At 43.7% G+C, this 17,031-nt stretch overlaps 1 protein-coding gene across 1 annotated transcript; it reads left to right on the top strand.

Moving 5' to 3' along the window:
• The first annotated feature begins 7,454 nt into the window (after positions 1-7,454).
• On the top strand, positions 7,455-15,128 carry LOC139373847 (protein adenylyltransferase SelO-1, mitochondrial-like). The gene is made up of 9 exons (XM_071114932.1): positions 7,455-8,118; positions 8,292-8,495; positions 8,600-8,777; positions 9,255-9,385; positions 9,583-9,860; positions 11,792-11,954; positions 12,212-12,397; positions 13,969-14,125; positions 14,268-15,128. The coding sequence occupies exons 1-9, from the start codon at positions 7,526-7,528 to the stop codon at positions 14,484-14,486; spliced, it is 2,109 nt and encodes a 702-aa protein (XP_070971033.1). The 5' UTR covers positions 7,455-7,525; the 3' UTR covers positions 14,487-15,128.
• Positions 15,129-17,031: the final 1,903 nt, after the last annotated feature.

The raw sequence follows: 17,031 nt of genomic DNA on the forward strand, positions 1-17,031 counted from the left end.
CAAGGGGGTGCCAACAAACACTAAACAGACCAGTGGGCGTTTATTACCAGAATGCTAACAAAATGAGCACATTTCGATGGAGGCTGCTAGCTCTGAATATGCTAATGAGAGCCTATATATGCCATTTATCAGATTAAAATAAACTAATTGCAAAGACAGGCAATCCAGCTCATAAAGTTATACATATATAGGTAGGAGCTACCGAATGTCATTTTTGGTGAGTTTGGACATTTACAAGGGAATGTGAACGAGATACATTGTGCAAATGAATAATGTTTTTATGCATGCTTGTCTGAAGGAAGAACATTACTGGCTCTGGAGCAGTATGTGTAGAATACATGCTGTGTGGAGTCTGGAGTCGCTAGGGCAACGGGCCTACATGCTCTGCTTGGAGAAGAGGGGAGAGGAGAACAGAGAGGAGAAAAAATGCAAGGAAATCAAGATAGTGGCAGCTCTACAAATAACTTATCCAATGGGCTTTGACCTTCCAAACACGGCAGAAGGCTAACACAAAGCCCCTCCTCTCCCCTGTATCTATTCCCAAGGTCATTGCTGTAAATGAGAATGTGTTCACAGTCAACTTACCTGGTAAAATAAGGATAAAATAAAAATATATATTTAAAAAATTATGCTGTGCCAATTTATTAATTCAGCCACTCACTTAGATTCACTAGCAAGTTAAACTTAGGGGGTCGCGTTAATGCAGGAAAAAAAGATAAAACGCATAACAAATATCTTGCTGCGTTTTGTAAACGCAGATGTAAAATACTTCTTATTTCTGCTCGGCATCAGACTAATTTCGTGCTTCAGTTGCACTTCTCTAATCAGATGAGAATTCACAAAAGAGCATTCTATCAGCAGACCATGCTCTGACTGATATGCAGACACTTTTCTCCAGTGCTTTTACAGCCTACTTTTCTTGGAAAAATGCAAGATTAACTTAAGCAAAACATTAGGAAATGTAGCTGGCTACATTCTTTCTATGGTAAACATTAGAAATATGATGGCAATGCATCGTTTTTCCAAAACATACCTTTTTCATTGTTAGCTTATTTTCTTGTGTGGCTGCCAAAAAGCATTGCACATAAGCTGTTTTCTGACGAATATGTTACATTAATGTATTTTCTGTGAAGATAAACTATAGTTGCACATCGCTGATCAAAAAAAAACTTGTCTTTCAATATAAAACTCGATCCCCCACAGCTGGACTCACCTGCTCCTCCCACGTTCTCCCTTTGTGCTGTTTACAAACAGACATTGTTACTGGTTCAACTTGTCACGTCCTTGGAAATGAGCGGACCAAGGCGCAGCGTGAGTATAGTTCCACATATTTAAGTGAAACTAACAAAATAAAATAACAAACACAGGTGGGAAAAATGCTACCTAAATATGATCCCCAATTAGAGGCAACGATTACCAGCTGCCTCTAATTGGGAACCAAACTAAAACACCAACATAGACATTTTAAACTAGAACACCCCCTCGTCATGCCCTGACCTACTACACATAGAGAAACAAGGGCTCTCTATGATCAGGGCGTGACAGTAGCGGGACTAGACGCCGTGCCTGGACTGGGCGCCGGCACAGAGGAAGGATCCTGCCATGGAGCTGGACTGGACGCCGTGCCTGGATTGGGTGCCGGCGCAGAGGAAGGCTCCGGCCTTGGAGCGGGACTGGACATCGGCGCAGAGGAAGGCTCCTGCCATGGAGCGGGACTAGACATCAGCGCAGAGGAGGGCTCCTGCCATGGAGCGGGACTTGACGCCGTGCCTGGACTCTCCAGACCGGGGACCGTCGCCGGAAGCTCCGGACTGTGAACCGTTGCCGGAAGCTCTGGACTGTGAATGCGCACTGGAGGTCTAGTGCGTGGAGCCGGTACAGCCGGTACTTCAGGGCGAGTGCGGGGAGCAGGGACAGGACGCACCGGACTGGAGAGGCGCACCGGAGGCCTGGTGCGAGGAGCAGGCACAGGACGTACCGGACTGGGGAGGCGCACTGGAGGCCTGATGCGTGGATCTGGCACAGGTGGCACCGGACTGGTGTCATGCTCTTCAGCACGCCTGTACGGCAGCATTCTCGTTGCTACCACCTCTCTCCGGAATATTTTATCAAATTCCTCCTCCAACTCCCAAACAGGCTCTGGCACTCTCCGCTGCTCGACCACCAGCTCCATGTGCCCCCCCCCAAAAAAATCTTGGGGTTTCTGTGGCCGTGGTCCCCGGTGTCGTCGCTATCCTTCCATGCTCCTTGGCGACTCCCACCAAGGAAGGGTCTCGTGTCCTCTCATGTCCTCCCAAGTCCAAAACTTCCTTACCTCATTTTCACACTGCTTGGTCCTTTGTTGGTGGGATATTCTATCACATTCTTGGAAATGAGCGGACCAAGGCGCAGAGTGAGTATAGTTCCACATATTTATTTAAGTGAAATTAACAAAACAAAACAAAACAAAACAAAACAAAACAAAACAAAACAAAAAACTTACAAAGACCGTGAGAACGTAGTGCCCAAACACACTAACAAACAATTAATATCCCACAAACACAGGTGGGAAAAATGCCAATTAGAGGCAATGATTACCAGCTGCCTCTAATTGGGAACCAAACCAAAACACCAACATAGAAATTTTAAACTAGAACACCCGCTCGTCACGCCTTGACCTACTACACCATAGAGAAACAAGGGCTCTCTATGGTCAGGGCATGACACAACTGTTCTGGGGAACTACGATATGCTTCATAATGTAAAATAATGTGACAGGTGAAATGAAGAACGTGGACTGCTTTATCTCCTAACTTATTGCACAATTTGGCCGAAGGTATTTACTTAAAAAGTATCTACAAATATTAAAATATATTTGAGTCGGACCGCAGAGTGAAGGAAAAGCAGCCAACAAGTGCTCAGCATGTGTGGGAACTCCTTCAAGACTGTTGGAAAAAGCATTTCAGGTGAAGCTGGTTGAGAGAATGCCAAGAGTGTGCAAAAGGGTGGCTATTTGAAGAATCACACTTTTTTGGTTATTACATGATTCCAGGTGTGTTATTTCATAGTATTGATGTCTTTACTATTATTCTACAATGTAGAAAATAGTAAAAATAAAGAAAAACCCTTGAATGAGAAGGTGTTCTAAAGCTTTTGACCGGTAGTGTTTGTGTGTATATATATATATTCGGAACATATTCAGATCCGTTCACTTTTTCCACATTTGATTATGTTACAGTCTTATTCTAAAATTGATTAAAATTGTTTTCCCCCTCATCAATCTACACACACTACCATGATGAAAAAGCAAAAACAGTTTTTTAGAAATGTATAAAAAATGTAATAATGAAATATGACATTTACATAAGTATTCAGACCATTTACTCAGTACTTTGTTGAAACACCTTTGGCAGTGATTACAGCCTTGAGTCTTCTTGGGTATGACGATACAAGCTTGGCACACCTGTATTTGGGATGGCAGGTAGCCTAGTGATTAGAGTGTTGGGCCAGTAACCGAAAGGTTGCTGGATTGAAACTCCGACCTGACAAGGTAAAAATATGTTGTTCTGCCCCTGAGCAAGATAGTTAACCCACTGTTCTCCGTTAGGCCTTCATTGTAAATAAGAAATTGTTCTTAACTGACTTGCCTAGTTAAATAAAAAATATTTTAAAAAATTGGGTAGTTCTCCCATTCTTCTCTGCAGATCCTTTCAAGCTATGTCAGGTTGGATGGGGAGCAATTGCTGCACAGCTATTTTCAGGTCTCTTCAGAGATGTTTGATCGGTTTCAAGTCTGGGCTCTGGCTGGGCCACTCAAGGACATTCAGCCACTTGTCCCAAAGCCACTCCTGCGTTGTCTTGGCTGTGTGCTTAGGGTCGTTGTCCTGTTGGAAGGTGAACCTTCGCCCAAGTCTGAGGTCCTGAGCACTCTGGAGCAGGATTTCATCAAGGATCTCTCTGTACTTTGCTTCATTCATCTTTCCCTTCGATCTTGACAAGTCTCCCAGTCCCAGACACCGAAAAACATCCCCACAGCATGATGCTGCCACCACGATGCTTTACCGTAGGGATTTCATTAGCCAGGTGATTAGCGTTGCCTGACTTCCTCCAGGCGTGACACTTGGCATTCAGGCCAAAGAGTTAAATCTTGGTTTCATCAGATCATAGAATCTTGTTTCTCATGGTCTGAGAGTCCTTTAGGTGCCTTTTGGCAAACCATAAGCGGGCTGTCATGTGCCTTTTACAGAGGAGTGGCTTCCATCTGGTCACTCTACCAAACAGTTCTGATTGGTGGAGTGCTGCAGAGATGGTTGTCCTTCTGGAAGGTTCTCTCTTCTCCACAGAGGAACTCTGGAGCTCTGTCAGAGTGACCATCTGGTTCTTGGTCACTTCCCTGATCAAGGCCCTTCTCCTCCGATTGCTCAGTTTGGCTGGGCGACCAGCTCTAGGAAGTGTCTTGGTGGTTCCAAATGTATTCGATTTAAGAATAATGGAAGCCACTGTGTTCTTGGGAACCTTCAATGCTGCAGAAAGGATTTGGTACCCTTCCCCAGATCTGTACCTCGACCCAAACCTGTCTCTGAGCTTTACAGACAATTCCTTCAACCTCATGGCCTGGTTTTTGCTCTGACATGCACTGTCAACTGTGGGACCTTATATAGACAGGTGTGTGCCTTTCCAAATAATGTCCAATCAATTGAATTTACCACAGGTGGACTCCAATCATGTTGTTGAAACATCTCAAGGATGATCAATGGAAACAGTATGCTCCTGAGCTCAATTTTGTCTCATAGCAAAGGGTCTGAGTACTTATGTAAATAAGTCATTTCTGTTTTTCAGGTTTAATACATTTGCAAACATTTCTAAAAACCTGTTTTTGCATTGTCATTATGGGGTATTGTGTGTAGATTGCTGAGTTTTTTAAAAATGTATTTGATCAATTTTAGAACAAGACTGTAACATAACAAAATGTTGAAAAAGTGAAGGGATCTGAATACTTTCCGAAGCTATGTAAGTATGCTACATGACCGATAGTATGTGGACAGCTGCTTGTCAAACATCACATTCCAAGTCATGGGCATGAATATGGAGTTGGTCCCACGTTTGCTGCTATAACAACCTCTACTTTTCTGGGAAGGCTTTCCACTAGATGTTGGAACATGTCTGCTGGGACTTGCTTCCATTCAGCCACAAGAGCATTAGTGTGGTCGGGCACTGATGTTGGGCGATTAGGCCTGGCTCGCAGCATTCCAATTCATCCCAAATGTGTTCAATGGGGTTGAGGTCAGGACTCTGTGCAGGACAGTCAAATTCTTCCACACCGATATCTACAAACCATTTCTGTATCGACCTCGCTTTGTGCATTGGGGCATTGTCATGCTGAAACAGGGAAAGGTTCTTTCCCAAACTGTTACCACAAAGTTGGAAGCACAGAATAGTTTAGAATGTCATTGTATGCTGTAGCGTTAAGATTCCCTTCAATGTGGCATATCCACTAACCATGAACTACTGCCCCAAACTATTATTCCTCCTCCACCAGCACTATGCATTGGGGAAGCAGTATGCATTTGGTCAGGGAAAATCCAGATTATTCCTTCGGACTGCCAGATGGTGAAGCGTGATTCATCATTCCAGAGAAGACGTTTCCACTGCTCCAGAGTCCAATGGCAGGGAGCTTTACACCACTCCAGCCGATGCTTGACATTACCCATGGTGATCCTAGGCTTGTGTGCAGCTGCTCGTCCATGGAAACCCATTTCATGAAGCTCCCGACAACAGTTATTATGCTGACGTTGCTTCCAGAGGCAGTTTGGAACTCGGTAGTGAGTGTTGCATCCGACCGAGGACAGGCAATCTTTTCACGCTACGTGCTTCAGTGGTCCCGTTCTGTGAGCTTGTGTGGCCTACCACTTAGCGGCTGTGCCATTGTTGCTCCACTTCACAATAACAGCACTTACAGTTGAACGAGGCAGCTCTAGCAGGGCAGAAATTTAACAAACTGACATGTTGAAAAGGTGACATCCTATGACGGTGCCATGCTAAAAGTTATTGAGCTCCTCAAGTAAGGCAATTCTACTGCCAATGTTTGTCTATGGAGATTGCATGGATGTGTGCTATTTTTTTTTTTTTACACCTGTCAGCAACGGGTGTGGCTGAAATAGCCGAATCAACTAATTTGAAGGGGTGTCCACATACTTATGTATATACAGTATATTGTTTGTAACTGACTACACTTTAGTTTCCCACTGTTGTGGTAAAGTTTTTTCCCCAGCCAAGAGACAAGATTTTAGTAACTAGTTTTAGTGGTGCTATGCCTACACAGACAGTCAAGTGCCTCCTTTACTGTGTAAAGGGCTCATAGTACGTTTGAGGACAGTAAACCCAGGGAATAGGCTATTTCAGTTGTTATAGTGACTACATCTCTCTTCTGGGCACACAATTTACTGTTCCTCAAGGCATAAACTGATCTGTTCTGGTTGGCGTTACACACAACCAGCCATACTGGTGGATACAGACAGAACAACCTAATGCTTAGAAGTGTGTTATAAATACCTGTACTGTTGAAGGCAATGCCCAGCTCAAATTTATACTGGTATTTTAAGTGAACTCTCATGATTAAATTTTTTCAAAGAACTGCATGTCAGCAGGTTAGTTGTGTGTAATGTATTGGTTGGACTTGGAAGGGTAAAATACCATACCACCAACACGTGTTACATACTTAATTTAAAAGGGCTAATGTTTGATATTTTTTTCATGATGGAGATGCTGAAGCAAGCAATGCATTTTAAATGGGAACATTTTTTATATTTGATTGTACTGAGGCACCTTCAACATCTTAAACATAACTGCAGCTTCTGGAGTGATGGGTCACACAGGACATGATGAGAAAATATGCAATTTGTACAACAAGCCATCAATGAACTCTCTCTGTACAGGAACATCTGACATCCAGATGAAATTACTCTAATCTAAAACGTGCATGATTCTATAACCGTAATCCCTAGGAATTAATGGGTTAATTTAGGGGATTCTGTTGGACTGGATTGAGAGCTTTGGTTGTTCATCTCTATCTGTCCCCCATTGTTCTGTGTCTTCCTGTCTCTGTCTGAATGTCTCTGTTCGTACATACTGCATGTCTGGGTGTGCTGTATACATATTGGGTAAGACTCTCAGACAACAGGTTGTGGATTCTGTGTGTGTGTGAATAACGTTTTTTCTCAGATGGTCTGTATGCCCACCCTCACTGTAGTAGTTTCACTGTAAACAAGCCAAATATTGAAGCCTGAATTATGTATTGGACTATAAAAACTTTAAAATGAAATATGTTTTATTTTTAAGAAAATCATTCTATTTGTACTTATTATGTCATTTTATCTAACATCTCATTAATTTAGACATTTAAGGATTCCTTGGCTGCCATGGCCAATGCACAAGTCTTAGTTCCGTCTCGTATTGTTTCCGGTAGGACCAATAATAGAGTAGCAAACCATTTCTGACAAACATCCGTAGTGCAGACCTGTGATAGCGTCGTATCTTGGAGGTGTGAATGAGGTCTCTGCTGAGTTTAAACAGACCTACCGGCTTTAGTTGGATGACTTCTTTAAAACTTCGTCTGGCACGGTCAAATTTTCTTCGCTCTGGTATTGTCGTCGTGGTTAGATACTTCTCCGCTGTTGTTATGGACGACATGGGTCTGGCGGTCAGTCGTTCACCGCTCGAGCGCCTCGAATTTGACAATGTCGCACTCAAGAAACTTCCACTGGATACATCAGAAGAACCTGGTCCGCGAAGGGTGACAGGAGCCTGTTTCTCTCGAGTAAAACCACAGCCAGTGCTCAAGCCCAGATTTGTGGCCGTCTCGAATGATGCTTTAGCTTTGCTTGGGCTGAACGCCATGGAGGTTCTGAACGACCCACTGGGTCCAGAGTACCTGAGCGGCTCCAAAGTAATGCCAGGGTCCGAGCCTGCAGCGCACTGCTACTGCGGTCACCAGTTCGGGTCATTCGCCGGACAGTTGGGGGACGGGGCGGCCTGCTATCTGGGTGAACTAAAAGCTCCAGCAGACCAGCTGCTGCGAGAGAACCCCAGTGGCCGGTGGGAGATTCAGGTCAAAGGAGCTGGACTGACGCCCTACTCCAGGTTGGACAGTATTGCATAAGCATGACTAGACAGTTCTAAAAATTCTTTAGCTAATGAATCTGTTTCCTCAGTCAAATTCCTCAGTTTAAATACAGTTGACTATCATTGTAGCCCATGAAAATGTGCTAATGTTGTTGAATACATTTCTATCATACTTTCTCTCCCATTCCCAGACAAGCGGATGGGCGTAAGGTGCTGCGATCCAGCATCAGGGAGTTTCTGTGCAGCGAAGCGGTGTTTGCTCTGGGTGTGCCCACCACGAGGGCGGGGTCGCTGGTGACCTCTGACAGCAAGGTGGTACGGGATGTGTATTACAGTGGGAACCCCCGCAAAGAGAGGTGCTCTGTGGTCCTCCGCATCGCACCCACCTTCATCAGGTACATAGCCTATCACATGTTCTCAGTCTTACAGTTATGGCAAATGACTTTAAGGAACAATACTAAAACGTGTCACTCTGATCATTGTGTTTGTGTGTGTGCAGGTTTGGGTCCTTTGAGATCTTCAAGGCGACTGATGAGAACACAGGCCGCCAGGGCCCCAGCTACGGCCATGATGCGATCAGAGGTCAGATGATGGATTATGTCATAGAAACCTTCTACCCAGAGATCCAGCAGAACCACACTGACAGAGTGGAGAGGAATGTGGCATTTTTCAGAGAGGTATAGTATAAACACCACTAGATTCAGTGAAGCATCCATGATTCATTATGTTAAAGGGTACAGTAATGCTCTTAGGCTTTATGAACTTAAAGGATATCCTTTTATGTCCTTCATGAAAGTAAAACTAATTTGAATCAAAGCATACTGTAGGCCTATATTTGAGCGCTCTCTATCCTTGACCTTTTTGTCATGGATCCAAGAACACTGCTATCCTCTTATCCTGTTAATCTGCTGTCGCTAGGACGTTGAAGAAATACAGTGAGTGTGACACTGTCTTAGCACACACTGTGCTATTAATGAATTTTCTCATGAAAAATATTATTTGACCACCACAGTATATAATCCCTAAATATGTATTGCCTAACCCAGCACCTAAGCAAGAGATACATTTAAAGATTAAACTACTAGACTCAAGTAATCTCCTCTTCCTTCTGTTCTGACACTGGTGCGTGTATGTGTTTGTCCCCCGACTGGTAGGTGATGTTACGTACAGCTCGGCTGGTGGCCCAGTGGCAGTGTGTGGGTTTCTGCCATGGAGTCCTCAACACAGACAACATGAGCATTCTGGGACTCACAATAGACTATGGCCCCTATGGCTTCATGGACAGGTACATCATACAGTACTCAGCAGCAGTCCATCTCTTCCACAGCAGTAGCCTTGACTAGCATGGATGGCTTACCTGCTTTATTTTATTTTGATTATGGCCATATTCAAACTTCAACTTCACTTTTAATGTACTTGTTACTGAATCCAAACAAGGGTCTGGCTTAACACTGCCTAATTTCCCCTCTATCTTGTCTGCAGGTTTGATCCTGACTTCATCTGCAATGCCTCAGACAACTCAGGCCGCTACTCCTATCAGGCCCAACCGGCTATCTGCCGCTGGAACCTGGCTCGCCTGGCCGAAGCCCTGGACCCAGAGCTGCCCCCAGGCCGGGCAGAGGCTGTTCTGGACGAGTACCAGCCCCTCTACAACACCTTCTACCTGGGTAACATGAGGAAGAAGCTGGGCCTGCTGAGGAGGGAAGAACCGGAGGACGAGATGCTCATCACTGAGCTGCTGCAGACCATGCATAACACAGGTAGGGGGAGAGAGGGACACATACTCACCGGACAGTTTATTAGGTACATCCATCTACACTGAACAAAAATACATCGCCTGTTTCTTGAGCTGAAATAAAAGGCCCTAGAAGTGTTCTATATGCACGAAAAGCTTATTTCTCTCCAACTTTGTGCACAAATCTGTTTACGTCCCTGTTGGTGAGCATTTCTCCTTTGTCAGGATAATCCATCCATCTGACAGGTGTGGCATAGGTAGAAGCTGATTAAACAGTATGATCATTACATGGGTGCTCCTTGTGCTGGGGACAATACAAGTCCACTCTAAAATGTGCAGTTTTGTCACACAGCACAATGCCACAGATATCTCATGTTTTGAGGGGGCATGCAATTGGCATGCTGACTGCAGGAATGTTCACCAGAGCTCTTGCCAGATCATTTTAATGCTAATTTCTCTATCATAAGCCACCTCCAACATATCACAGACCACGTTTAACCATGCCAGACCAGGACCTCCACATCCGGCATCTTAACCTGCGGAATCGTCTGAGACCAGTCACTGGACAGCTGATGAAACTGTGGGTTTGCACAACCAAATAATTTCTGTATGAATTGTCAAACTATCTCAGGGAAGCTCATCTGCGTGCTCGTCGTCCTCACTAGCAAAAATGCTCCCCTTCGATGGCCACTGGCACGCTGGAGAAGTGTGCTCTTCACGGACTAATTTCGGTTTCAACTGTACTGGGCAGATGGCAGACAGCGTCATGTGGGCAAGCAGTTTGCTGATGTCAATTTTGTGAACAGTGTCCCATGGTGGTGGTGGGGTTATGCTATGGGCAGACATAAGCTACTGACAACGAACACAATTGCATTTTTTAGATGGCAATTTGACGGCACATAATTACCGTGATGAGATCCTGAGGACCATTGTTGTGCCGTTCATTCGCCCCCATCACCTCATGTTTCAGCATAATGCACGTCCCCATGTCACAAAGATCTGTACACAATTCCTGGAAGCTGAAAATGTCCCAGTTCTTCCATGGCCTGGATACTCACCAGACATGTCACCCTTTGAGCATGTGTGGGATGCTCTGGATCTACTTGTACGGCAGCGTGTTCCGGTTCCCGCCAATATTCAGCAACTTCCCACAGCCATTGAGGAGGAGTGGAACAATATTCCACAGGCCACGATCAACTCTATGCGAAGGAGATGTCACGCTGCATGAGGCTAATGGTGATCACACCAGATACTGACTGGTTTTCTGATCCACACCCCTACTTTTTTTAAGGTATCTGTGCCCAACAGATTAATATCTTTATTCCCAGTCATGTGAAATCCACAGATGAGGGCCTAATGAATGTATTTAAATTAACTGATGTACAGTAACTCAGTAAAATCTTAGAAATTGTTACATGTTGTGTTTTATTTTTGTTCAGTGTAGTACAGGGTCAGACCCTCCTTTGCCTCCAGAACAGTTTTTTGTTTGTAACACCATTCTCGTTAAACCCTAGACACTTGTGCGTAAAAAGCCCAGGACGGTGGCCGTTTCTGAAATACTGGGTCTGGCGTGCTTGGCACCGACGATCGTACCACGCTCAAGTTACTTAGGTCACTCGTTTTGCCCATTCTAACGCTCAATTGAACTGTAACCAAATGCCTGTCTGCCTGTTTTATATAACAAGCCACGGCCACATGACTCACTGTCTGTAGGAGCGATCCGTTTTAATGAACGGGGTGGTGTACCTAATAAACTGGCTGGTGAGTGTACATAAGAAAGCTATGGGGAATGAGGAGGGACAAACAACTGAGGTGTGTGCCGCAGAACACCCCTCATAGAAAGGTGATTCACGGTCACATTATTCACACAGAAGGCATGTTGCCAGTAGAAGACAGCTATGACACTGACTAAGCATGACTGATTTAATATCTGATCCTTCTCTTCCTGGACACTAGGAGCAGACTTCACCAACACATTCCGCTGTCTGAGCCAGATCCCCTGCCCCACTGAGGGAGATGGGGAAGCAGAGGTCATCAAAATGGCCAAAGACCTCCTCCTGGAGCAGTGTGCCTCTCTGGAGGAGCTCAAGGCTGCCAACAAGCCCAGCATGGACCCACGGTAAGATAATATATTGACATGAGCAATGAGAACACAGGTAATGGTTTGTTGGAAGCTTCTTGGTCTTGGGTCATTGAAGCTGTAGTAGAGCTTTGGAATTTGGTCAATAATACAGTAGTGGACATGATCCTCTGACCCAAGTTTGTCTATTCTAGTCCATCTCTTTCACCTTCCTCTGCCTCTCCCTTCTATTAGTTATTTTTTTTGCGATCACATTTTTGACATTTTGCATTGACACCACTCCTCTCACCCTTCAGTGAGTTGGCCATGCTGATGCAGTTGGCCCAGAGCAACCCGTCCCTGTTCCAGATGATATCAGACCGGAGGACGGTGGCCATGCAACTGGAGAAGCTGGGCAGGCTGAAGGAGCTGCTTGAGACTGATGAGGTAGAGGTCAAGGCCAAGCACAGGGAGGACTGGGCCACCTGGATCACCTCATATAGGCAAGTGCTTGTATTTTTAAAGCATCTCAGAAAAAGTCCTAGGAATCTTGTTAACCTATTTTAAGACAACAAAAACTCCCAGCTAGGTAGGTTTTAGGATCTTGCTAAGACACTGCTCAGACAAACTCTGAGCCAGGAATAAAAATAAACTCACAAAAGTTTCTCAGCTAGTAATCACAACAGTTTTAGGTACCGCAAAGGAAAGACAGTGATGACACTCATTGACATTGGTTATTTCCAATAATGTGTAACAATGAGGAATGCCAGCTGTGAACGCTATAGCACGCTTCAGACAACCACTGTGAATGTGACTGTACATCAAATGTTGCCATGGTAAAATGTTTGATATAATCTTTGCTTGACACGATCACTTTGCCTACTCTTAATTGTTGCCGATGTGATTGCACTGAATCATACAGTATGATGGTTTTTAAAAGCGGAATTTCGATAGTATTACTGCTATATCAACACACTTGTCACTCCCGTTCAACTTTAAATCGCTTTGGCACAGTAGGCATCACGTTACTTGACAATAATGTTGCAGAAAATGTTTGAAAGGTTTATAATTTTCACCGAACACAATTAGTTAAAATAGGGCCTAGATGCTTTCAATTGCACAGTTATAGGTTATAAGTTACAGGCATTTAGGAATATATTTTTAACAATGTGATATTGCTCTCCAAAGGGGTAACTTTAAATAACATAATATAGGTTGATTTAAATAATGTATTAGTCTAGTGGTTCTAAGTATTTAGGCATATGATGTGGATTAGGCCTCATGTCAAATCATTCTCAAAATATACTGTTGCATGTAGGCCTAGCTTGTTTTTAGGTTGAGCATATCGAATTATCAAAACATTATTTTAACAACTCCGAAGCAATTGCCTGTCTATGGTGCAGGAACCACTGACTCGCTGCCTTTTTCTATCAAAACACCTGCTGGTAACTCCTTAACAGGTTAGGATGCCTCATGAGGTCTCCTTAATATCTGTCGACTAGGTGGGACTCTTATGACTAACGAGGCTTCATGCATAGCTTTTATTTTTACCCATAAGATTAGGGGTAAAATATCTATAGTAGTTACAACTAATTCTCTACTCTGAGACGCTTTGTGGATACAGCCCCAGGTGTTCCTGTCTTAATCATTATGATCCAAAAGGCAAAACTGATCCTAGATCAGCACTCCTATTCCACGCCGTGAATACAGGCCCTGAATTGAACTTGTCTTTTTCTCCAACTCAGTGTTTGACACTATATGAAGGTAACTCTACCATCAGATATATTGCTTTAGAAATGTAGTATTGGGAGATGGAGCGGATGAGAAGGGAAGGGAATAAAAGCTTAGAAAAAAGCAGGTTGGTCAAATGTTTGCAGTAGAGGTGGTTTTAGTCTTAGTTATTTGACTATGCCAACCCATCTTCTCTGAACAGTGGGGGGGTTTCATTAGGCACCAAACGGAAGAAAACTGACATAGGGAGGGACGAACTGCATGCTTGTTTTTGTTCTCCGTTGCAAAGCGTTTTAGTCAGGTGTGTCCTAATGAATCTAATTATGTGTTGTGACTGGTGCAGGGAGCGTCTGGCTAGGGAGGTCGAGGGCCAGAGTGACGTCCAGGCACTGCAGGAGGAGAGAGTGAAGGTGATGGATGGCACCAACCCACGATACGTCCTCAGGAACTACATTGCCCAGAATGCAATAGAGGCAGCCGAGAACGGAGACTTCAGTGAGGTCAGTCTCCGATCAAGCAATGATGTCACCAGAACAGTAGGATTCTCCAAAGGAAGGAAAAAACATGCTGTATCTGCCTTTACTTGCTTCTCTGGATTTCCCTCTCATGGTTTGATCTTTCTCCCATCTCTCTGTGTCATAGGTCCAGCGGGTGTTGAAGGTTCTGGAAAAGCCTTTCTCTACCCAGCTGGGTCTGGAGCAGCCGAGCTGGCTGGGCCAGAGGGGGGCAGAGGGGCAGAGGAATGAGGAGGAGGAGGAGGCACAGCAGGGGGCAGAAGCAGCATCATCCCGAATGCGTGTTCCCTATGACAGCAAGCCCCCGGTTTGGGCCAATGAAATCTGTGTTACCTGATCTTCGTAGTCCCTTCCCTGACAGTGAACCCACCTTAAGTTAGAAGCGAGTCATTCAGTATTTTCTTCACCTCTGTTTACCTTTACCTCTCCACTCTCTCGCTTTACTTGGGTGGGTAATGTCAAGGAAAGTACATTTATGAGTTAAGATGCTACTATGTCAATCAGTCAGTCTGTAGAGGAGAGGATGTGTTAAGAGTTTTAGGAAATTTCAGAGTACAACCCCAGAAATTTGAAATCACGCCTTTGATCCAAGTGATAATTACATTTATGGAAATATCACATCTTTAGTAGATCTATACTCTTAATACAGATACAAATCCCGCTCTGTAGATCTGCGTAGCCTATTGACTGTCTGGTTATGAATGACGGCCCAGACGTCCAGTCCCACAGTGACCCGTCTGAGTCTGAGAGACTAGGAGTATCACCTCAATATATCAAATATCATGTGTCTATGCGTGTGAAAAGGAATGATTGTAGATTAAGATTTACATATCCTCTGAATCGTACTGAATGGTTCACATATGTGTATGTGACTGACTGAGCCGCAAATGACTTAGCGCACAAGTATAACATAATTGGCAACGTTTACACTACCGGTCAAACGTTTTAGAACACCTACTCATTCTCATTTGCATATTAAATCATAAAATATATGTATATTTCCCATGGTTTTCTTGGTTGACAATAGCAGTTTTGAAGCTTCCTGGAAAATGTAGGCAATACATAGAATGTTATCATGACCAACAACAATGTTGTGGTGTTTTATTTGTGCAATGAAGCACTAAGTGGTCAGTATTATGGCTGCTATGACATATATACACTACTGGTAAAACGTTTTAGAACACCTCATTCAAGAGTTTTTCTTTATTTTGACTTTTCTACATGTAGAATAATAGTGAAGACATCAAAACTGAAATAACACATATGGAATCATGTAGTTTCCAAATAATTGTTGAACAAATAAAAATGTTCTTTATATTTGAGATTCTTCAAATAGCCACCCTTTGCCTTGATGACAGCTTTGCACACTTTTGGCATCTTCTAAATCAGCTTCACCTGGAATGCTTATCCAACAGTCTTGAAGCAGTTCTCATATGCTGAGCGCTTGTTGGCTGCATTTCCTTCACTCTGCAGTCTGACTCATCCCAAACATATCAATTTGGTTGAGGTCGGGCGATTGTGGAGGCCAGGTCATCTGACACAGCACTCCATCACTCTCCTTCTTGGTTAAATAGTCCTTACACAGCATGGAGGTGTGTTGGGTCATTGTCCTGTTGAAAAACACATGATAGTCCCACTAAGCCCAAACGATGGGATGGCGTATCACTGCAGAATGCTGTGGTAGGCATGCTGGTTAAGTGTGCCTTGAATTCTAAATAAATCACAGGCCGTGTCACCAGCAAATCACCGCCACACCATAACACCTCCTCCAAGCTTTAGGGTGGGAAATGCATATATGGAGATCATCCGTTCATTCACACCACATCTCACAAAGACACAGCGGTTGAAACCAAAAATCTCCAATTTGGACTCCAGACCAAAGACCAAATTTGCACCAGTCTAATGTCCATTGCTCGTGTTTCTTGGCCCAAGCAAGTCTCTTCTTCTTATTGTTTTCCTTTTAGTATTAGTTTCTTTGCAGCAATTTGACCATGAAGGTCTGATTCACACAGTCTCTGAACAGTTGATGTTGAGATGTGTCTTTTACTTGAACTCTGTGAAGCATTTATTTGGGCTGCAATGTCTGAGGTTGGTAACTCTAATGAACTTGAATGAATGATCCTCTGCAGCAGAGGTAACTCTGGGTCTTCAATTCCTGTGGCGGTCCTCATGAGAGCCAGTTTCATCATAGAGCTTGATGGTTTTTGCGACTGCACTTGAAGAAACTTTCAAAGTTCTTGACATTTTCCGTGTTGACTGAACTTCATTTCTTAAAGTAATGATGGATTGTCATTCCTCTTTGCTTATTTGAGCTGTTCTTGGGCTATGTTCCGTATACTCCCCTTGTCACAACAACTGATTGGCTCAAATGCATTAAGAAGGAATGAAATTCCACTTAACTTTTAACAAGGCACACCTGTTAATTTAAATGCATTCCAGGTGACTACCTCATGAAGCTGGTTGAGAGAATGCCAAGAGTGTGCAAAGCTGTCATCAAGGCAAAGGGTGGCTATTTGAAGAATCTCAAATATCAAATATATTTTGATTTGTTTAACACTTTTTGGTTACTACATGTGTTATTTCATAGTTTTGATGTCTTCACTATTATTCTACAATGTAGAAAATAGTCAAAATAAAGAAAAACCCTTGAATGAGAAGGTGTTCTAAAACATTTTACCGGTAGTGTATATATGTCACAGCAGCCATAATACTGACCACTTAGTGCTTCATTGCACAAATAGAACACCACAACATTGTTGTAGGTCATGATAACATTCTATCTATTGCCTACATTTTCCAGGAAGCTTCAAAACTTTTGTGGAATTTGCTTTTGTGGCTTGTTCCTTGGTCACTTGAATTTCTTTAACTTTTGATATGTTATGGCTCAAAGT

This window comes from Oncorhynchus clarkii, chromosome 2 (assembly GCF_045791955.1).
Source record: "Oncorhynchus clarkii lewisi isolate Uvic-CL-2024 chromosome 2, UVic_Ocla_1.0, whole genome shotgun sequence".
NCBI classification, from domain to species: domain Eukaryota; kingdom Metazoa; phylum Chordata; class Actinopteri; order Salmoniformes; family Salmonidae; genus Oncorhynchus; species Oncorhynchus clarkii.